At 36.8% G+C, this 8,162-nt stretch overlaps 1 protein-coding gene across 1 annotated transcript; it reads left to right on the forward strand.

Moving 5' to 3' along the window:
- The first annotated feature begins 342 nt into the window (after positions 1 to 342).
- On the forward strand, positions 343 to 6,687 carry LOC109194326 (amine sulfotransferase). Its single transcript, XM_019357645.2, has 7 exons — positions 343 to 488; positions 3,141 to 3,289; positions 3,383 to 3,582; positions 4,461 to 4,587; positions 5,791 to 5,885; positions 5,983 to 6,154; positions 6,236 to 6,687. The coding sequence occupies exons 2-7, from the start codon at positions 3,148 to 3,150 to the stop codon at positions 6,343 to 6,345; spliced, it is 846 nt and encodes a 281-aa protein (XP_019213190.1). The 5' UTR covers positions 343 to 488; positions 3,141 to 3,147; the 3' UTR covers positions 6,346 to 6,687.
- Positions 6,688 to 8,162: the final 1,475 nt, after the last annotated feature.

An 8,162-nucleotide genomic window follows, 5' to 3' on the forward strand; every position in this document is an offset into this window, starting at 1 on the left:
AAACCATGAGGCAGGTTGTGACATTTATTCATTGTCAGCATGCCTGCCTTCCAGACTGGGCAGAGATGCCAATGCATTGTCTTTCCATCAAAGAACTGTTTTTAATTGAGCAGATTTGACACAGTTTCTTGAGCTAGTTCAAAACTTGCGTCCTCCCTCTGCTATCAGTGTACCATACTTAATTCCAAATAATTAATGAAGTAATTATGAAGTAGAATGAAGTAATCTAGAAGTGGCTCTACAAGTAGGCTGAGTGTAAAGTCTCCCAGTTCATCAGGGCCAGAGATGGAGATCAGTGACTCAGTGTCTCTGAATGAAGGTCTAACAATATCAGAGAGAAAACAGCACTTTGGACTCTCCATGTTATCTTTTTAGCAAATGATGATGTGGCAATGTTGTGGAGGATTGTGGAGGCTCAGAGCATGTGCATGTCAATAATAAGTTGTGTACAGGACATTGACTCTATTGGTCTTGCTGCAAACACCCAGGTAATACAACACTTACCTTTCTACTGTTAAACTGGTTCTAAATTAATGCAGGTTCAGTAAAAATGTGTTTTGTGAATTTCTCTTTTTGTAGTATTCTGTCTTGAGAATTTGTTTACATATACTATCAGATTGTTTCTATGCTTTGTTGTTTATCAACCTTTGACTCAACCTGGCTGTTACTGCACACGTGTGCTTTAGTGAGTCATAGTGGTTTTAATGATAGTTAAAACTGTTCAATGTTTTGCAAAAAGAGGGATTTATTAAAAAAGCTTAGGGCACTGAGAATTTGGTTCAGAGAATGGGAGAAAGTGTTTTACCAGTTCAGATAAACCGCAGAGGCATGGCCAAGGAGGATTTGGAGTAAATTATTTCAGTAATTCATATTAATTGCAATTTAATGTAAATTAGACTTAGCACCTCAAAAATGTTGACTTTTTATCTATACGTAACCTTTCCTGGAGGGGGAAATGTTTTGTCATGCATCCAAGTGATTTCTCAGTCTAAGCTGACTGCAGGTTTTCACTTGTTGAACTGTACTTTTGCATAATGACTGAAGTTTCAGTCATTATGCAAATTTGAAAATGCTACGTCCAGATGAAGAGAATCAACTTTTTAGGGATTTTCTTACCTTAAGGGCTGAGCATGCATCTAGACTTTTTGGTGGATATGCTTTGAGATCAGGTCAGCAATATGAGAATGCTTTGGACAGTTGAATGATTTTCTTAGCAGTTAAATTTCTTTTCAGGTTTATGATTTCCTCCTTATAGTACTGTTTGCTGACTTAATCTTATCAGTTTTGTCTGTGCCATAGCTAATTGTTCTATTTCAAGTAGAGTTGCCTTCATTGGTGATATGAAGTCCTTCATAAGATGCATGAGAGAGAAATTCTTCTTCTCTGAACTATTGAACAACTATAAAACCAGTTGTTCAATGTCCGTCATTTACAATAATACATTCACAATAATATATTTTTGATTGGATCAGCCTTTTCTTCTGTGCTGCTTGTGTTTAGTGTAACACATTTTAACACATTTCTTAATTTGAAAGTCACATTCAAACAGTGCAAATGTGCACTCAGGTTGTTTTTGGCACTCACTTTCTGGATGACTCACTAGCATTGAGTCTTAAATACAGGTTTCATTCTGGATGCAGTACTCAAATTTTCAAGCAACAATTCTGATAAGATTTGTTTTTAAATACAGACTCCTATAGTAGGATCAGGATTTGCTGTCTGCATTTTGTCCATCTTTGCTCCAACAACATCTGCTGGCAGTTCTAGTCTGGGCCAGGTCGCCAGGGCAAGCAGCAGCAGAATCCTCGACCTCCCTCTCCTCCACCACTTCCTCCAGCTAGTCTGGGGGAGCACCGTGGCATTCCCAGGCTAGCCAAGAGATATAACTTCTCCAGTGTGTCCTGGGTCTGCCCCAATGCCTCCACCCAGTGGAAGATGCTTAGAACACCTCACCCAGGAGGCTACCAGGAGGCTTTCTTGACAGATACCCAAACCACCTTAACTGGCTCCTTTCGATGTGGAGCAGTGGCTTTACTCTGAGACCCGCCTGGATGGCTGAGCTCCTCACCCTATCTCTAAGGGAGGGGCCAGCCACCCTTTGGAAAAACCTCATTTATGCCGTTTAACTCAGTATTCTCATTCTTTTGGTCACTACCCAAAGCTTGTGACTATAGGTGAGGGTAGTCACTACAGCTGACCAGTACAGTGTCTGTATCCCTGTTGATCTCCCACTCCTCTTCTCCATTCACTTGTGAAGAAGACCTCGATATACCTAAACCACTGCAACATCTGCAATATATAGAAACAGAACCATGAGCTATGTGTGTTGTGCATCTGCTAGGCCAGCTCTCCTGATAAAAGAACACAGTGCATGCCGTTAACAAAATACCGCAGCAATTATTTTCACACTGAACGAGTCAGATATCAAACAGACCTGAACACGGCAGTTCGGTCATACTCAAATTACAACTTACAGCTTAGGAAACCTATTAGCTGAGAGCAGCACATATGCTACATACGCCTAGAAATTCTCTCCATAAAAACTATGAAAATAATCAGTGACAAAACACAGCTGTGGCAGAGTCAAACAGCCACCGGAACAAGTCTGACTTATTGCCAGTTGTTACCTCCCCCCTCACCACCATGGTGGGAGCAACACCAGACAACCTAAATTAATGAACGAGAGAGACAACAGCGAGGTTAATAGTCAGGCAGGATTTATTCATCCTTTACCATGCCTTAACAATAATAAACTTGAAAAAAGAAAAAAGGTGGGGCAGGAGGACCAGGCGGTTGAGCCAAATCAAAAAAATAACAACAGCTTGGGGCTGCTTGCCCTGGCGACCTGGCCCAGACTAGAACTGCCAGCCCCTACTAGCTCAGTAGGTAAAGTGGTTACCCCATGATCGGAAGGTTGTGGGTTCGAATCCACTGAAAAGCTATCCTCAGGTATCTTTGAGCAAGGTACCGTCCCTACACACTGCTCACCCAGCATAAATTTGCCATGGGAAAGCCTATTAGGGGACAAAAAGCCCCCCAACAATGTAGCCCTGGGGATCCCTGAGATAGACAATCCTCTCACCATGCGATTCACAGATTTTTTTTGTTTCTATTTATCTTTTTTTATCTGTCTTATGTAGAACCAGTATGGAGCAGATCAGGGACCGTGTTTTCAAGCATAAAAACTACAATTTTGTGGTCGGTCATACAACTCCAGAGTACATAGACTCTCTTGAGAGTTTTGAAATAAAAGACAGTGATGTCTTCGTTGTGACTTATCCAAAGTCAGGTTGGTGAAAAATTTCACACATTATTTATATTTGCAGTTTTGTGCTGGCCAGACTGATCCACTGATGATCTCTAATGGTTTTCCCCACATCAGGTACTGTATGGGCTCAGCAGATCATCATTTCCATCTACGAACTGCATGGGAATCAGAATAAATATTCAAACAACATGGAGAGGATGCCGTGGCTGGAGTACAAGACAGCTGAATACACTCTTCTTCCCTCTCCACGACTCTTCGCCTCGCATCTCCCTGAACATATCATGCCTCCAGGAGTGAAAGAGAAGAAGGCAAAAGTCAGTACTTTATAGAAGCTCAATTCTTCTTGAAAAAAGAGGCACTCTTAAAGTTTGAGAAAGTGAAAATTATTTTATTACTTATTGTTGCGAAAATAAAGCAAATTAAATTTCTACTTTCTAAAATTAATTAAATTTTTGGTGATGTTACCAACTGGTCACTGAAGTCCAGTTTTTGAGGCTTGCACTTTGGCCATTGGTAACTTTTAGAAACCCTCAAATCCTAGCAAATGAAAATAGAGTGGTTGATCTTCAATTCTTTTCAAAACAAATGTTGTTTTTTGTTCCGTAAGACTTAAAACCATGAGTCCTATATCAAAATCTTTTAAATGATTCTGTGTTTTTATTTCAGTATATTTTTTTTGTCCTTTTCCTTTCTTACGATGAGGTCATTGCAGACTAAGAGGTTCATCAAATCAAGTCGAAATAGGAGAAAAAGAGCTATAAAAAATACAGGCTTTAACCTCCTAGGACCTGCCGTCCACATATGTGGACATCACATTTTGGGTTATTTAGACCAAAATACAAAATTTTGCTCAACAATGGCCTGATATCCACTTACGTGGACATTATACTGTTATTGTTCTATCGAAATTTTAAATGAATATCCTCATATGTGGCTCTCATTTTTTTCTTTTAAATCTGGTAATTCTTTGTTTTTACATTTATCGGGTCCCAATATGCCCAGATATCAAAGAGAAATTAAAAATGCATGCCGTGGAAGAGTTCGGGTCTTAAGAGGTTAAAATATATTTTAAAAATATTATTTGAAATCAATTTTTTAAATTATTTTTCTTTTAAACTAATGACTTTAAATTTTTACATTTAAGTAGCAAACTGTCAATATTCTGATTTTTCTTTTTTTATATATTTATCAGATCGTGTATTTGATGAGGAATCCAAAGGACAACATGGTGTCTTTTTATCACTTCAGCAAAGCCCTGGCAGACCTGGAGACTCCCGAGAGCTTTGACCAGTTTTTTGAGTGGTACATAACAGGAAACAGTAAGTTTCCTCACTTTCGATTCACATAATGATGAATCAGTTAATGATTATTATAAAGACACTCTATCTATCTATCTATATGTTACTTTTTGTGTTATTATTCTTTGTATATGCAGTAAAAGCTGTAAATTTAAACCTGTGGTGCTCTAATTGTTTGGCTTGTGACGTTACACTTTGCAGATTTCATTTGTTTGTAAACACATTTCGTCTTTCGGTCAAATCAGAATAACATTTGCCTTCAGGCAACTATACAAATAGAACTGAATTGATTCTCTAATCCTATCATACCTTTATTCACATAAATGTTTAAGAATTGTCGAGGTAGAATTATTGATAGATTATCATGGGCCTTGCACCATAGACTGCAGAAAGAAACAAAACTGTTTTAGAGTGTGCAAGGCTCAGAGTAACACTTGATAAGCTAGAGATGAACAAATGGCTGCCACTCTTCCTGCTCCTGTCCTTTGACAAATGTACTATGTCACGTGTTACCTTTGTTCTAGAATTTTTTGGAGAAAAATTACTGATTCATTAAAGTTTAAATTCCAAATACTGGACAATTCAGATTCAGTGGACTATGAGACAGGGTGTTTATTTTGAGTTAATATTTACTTTGTTAATATGACAGATGCGTCAAAACTAAAAAACCTATTTTTCTTGGCATGCACCAGCAGGAAGGTCATGTGCACTCTATGCCCATGCAGTAATCCATGTTTTAAAAGGTACAGTTTAAAATGTATATAAAAAAGCTGTTGCTAAACATTTTGTCTTTTCTGTCATATGATTCATCTCACAGCTCTTGCAGCTCTACATACTTGAAAGACTTTGGTTTCTGTGACCTGGAGGTTTCAGTGTGTGGCAACAGCGGTTCCACTTTAGTACCCAGTGATTTTGTGGTGGTGTGCTAGTATGTTAGCACCGACACCAGTTGTGTGTGTGTGTGTGTGTGTGTGTGTGTGTCATGTGTGGATTGAGCACATTGACAAAATCTGTACTACATTCGGAGGCACACTACCACTGCATGATTAGCATGATTAGCATGATAGACTTCCATCTGTCAGAACCAAATGGGTGGGTTGATCATGCCTGCAGTCATGCTGTAGGTAACTACAGAGCTTACACTTGAGCTCTTCTTGTGACATGTGGGATGAACTCAATTAAACAAGAATGCCAAATAACTGGATGCATTATGCCACTATACAGTTTCATCGTCATCCTGGTTTGACCACGTCAGGGAGTGGTATTCAAACAGAGAGCAGTACAATATCCTCTTCCTGACCTACGAGGAAATGATTTTGGTAAGATGTTTCTTCACACTTTTGTTGTTCATTAGAAACACTCAAATCTGGCAGAGTTTAAGGTTCTCTTTCTGTTGCGTTCCTGCGTTTCTTTCAGGACCTGAAAGCATCAGTGAAGAAGATCTGCAACTTCTTAGGGATAAACCTGACTGAAGCCGCCATCAGTCAAGTTGTGGAAAAAGCTACATTTCAAAACATGAAGAATGACACGAAAGCAAATTATGAGCATCTTTCACCAGAGCGGTTCAGTGGAAAATTCCTGCGCAAAGGTAACATAACAGACCTGCAGCTGCTGTGCAGAAAAATGTGACATCAGGGTATCAGGTGTTGTGTTTTTGTCTTCATTACAGGTCAGATTGGAGACTGGAAGAACACACTGACTGTTGCACAGAGTGAAAGAGTGGATCAAGTCCTTCAGGAGAAACTTGGTGATTTGCCTTTGAGCTTCATCTGGGAATAAGCAGAGCAGCTCTTCAGGGTCTCCCAGGAGTTTTAAAAGCACTGATTTCATTAATCTGAAAAAACATAAAAAACATTGTTTTTCTGCTATTAAAATAAAAACAACAACAACAACAAAAGATTAATGTTTGTTTTGCCCAAGATGGATTCATGTCATGTAGATCATGATTCCAGGAATCAACAAAGGTCATTAATAAAATGTTTATCAGTCAGCACACGATACTTTGGATTCTCATAATTTCTGAATAGTCATTAACTCTTAATTGTGTTTTTTAATCACATCGCTTTGCCTTGACCTTAAAATGTAAGAAATTTCTTGAAATAAATGTACTTTTGCCATGAAGCCAGTCTGACTTTTGCTTAACCCGCAAGTGATTTCTCCTCCCATGAGTCAACATTTAAGACAGAAGAATCTCATTTATTTGTGTAGAAGGATCAATACGAAAAGATCCTTTTTTGGTAACAAAAAAACATTAAAAAAAGAAATGGTGCAACTGCAGTGTAATTTTGGTTAAAGTCTTGTTCAGCATGACAGTCTTCCTTTATTTGATCTGATACAGAATCAAACCTCAGACCTGTAAACAGCATCCACTGAATATCATTTAATGTGCAATACAGGTTGTTAACACATGATTTATTGCAAGATGATAGTCTATTAAAAAATAATAATAAAAAAAATACTCTTATTTCTTTAGTGTGACTTCCGTGAACATTACTACACATTTTCATTTTCAGCATTATGGCTGAGTGAATGCTCTCATCTGGGAGGCAAGAGTGACATTTGGATTTATCTGTGAGAAACTCTTTTCGCACAAGTAAGCTGATCCAAAGCTGGACTGAACTCCACATTATTCATCTTTATATAGAATAAAATTGCATGTTTCAAACACAAGTTTTTCAGGTTTTGAGAGTTTGTTAATATCACTCCATTTGTGGTTTTAAATCTGAATAGCCTTCGTTTTTCACACCAATCTTCCAGTAACATCATTATTATGTAGTAATTGGGACACAGCATAAGTAAGAAATGTACATAAAAATTACAGTTAATAACTGTAAAATGGCAACGGTAAATTACCATTAAATCAAAAAGAGTAATTGATTGTAATATGTACATTACATTTCTGTAAATTGAAAAATGGTGATTTGCTTTTATTTTTACACTACTAATATGTTGAAAATATATTAATGTACTGTAATATGGCACATTGTCTTTGAAAACAACAGGAAAAATCTGTAACATTATTTACAATTAATCACCCTATAATTTACATAATAACTCTGTATGAATGACAATCTTTCCTGCTTTTTTCATTTGAATTTACGATTTACAACTGTATATTAATTACCTAAAACATACCGTACTTTTAATTTTGACAAAATGTCAAAACATTGTTAGAATTATTGTGAAAATTACGGTGAAATGTTTTTAATATTAACAAGCTCAGGCTGTTTGATAAAACAGTATATGTTAACAGTACATACAAACAATTACTAATAATAAAAAATATGCATAGTTCTTTAAGTTCTAGAGTCTCACCAAATATAACACAGCTATTTACAATGAAAAAAAATCTGTTTGAGTGTGATACCACCTGCTGAAATTAAAATTATCAAAATGAAATACAAAAAAATAATGAAATAATGTTAATAAATTGGTGTAGTTTGCAAGGTCAAGAGCAGTCAACGAATGTATTATAAAAGCTGTAACAATCAGTTTCCTTAAAGTTTCCTTTAATAGATAGATATATCTATATATATATAGATATATCTATATATATCTATATATATATATATATCTATATATATATATAAAACTTA

Source organism: Oreochromis niloticus, linkage group LG4 (genome assembly GCF_001858045.2).
Source record: "Oreochromis niloticus isolate F11D_XX linkage group LG4, O_niloticus_UMD_NMBU, whole genome shotgun sequence".
Classification (NCBI taxonomy): domain Eukaryota; kingdom Metazoa; phylum Chordata; class Actinopteri; order Cichliformes; family Cichlidae; genus Oreochromis; species Oreochromis niloticus.

Excerpts from the sequence above, each read along its gene's own strand:
- LOC109194326 (XM_019357645.2), top strand. The coding sequence starts at position 3,148 with ATGGAGCAGATCAGGGACCGTGTTTTCAAGCATAAAAACTACAATTTT. Across the intron at positions 4,588-5,790 it reads GTGGTACATAACAGGAAACA|TTTCATCGTCATCCTGGTTT; the intron begins GTAAGTTTCCTC and ends GCCACTATACAG. Across the intron at positions 5,886-5,982 it reads CCTACGAGGAAATGATTTTG|GACCTGAAAGCATCAGTGAA; the intron begins GTAAGATGTTTC and ends CGTTTCTTTCAG.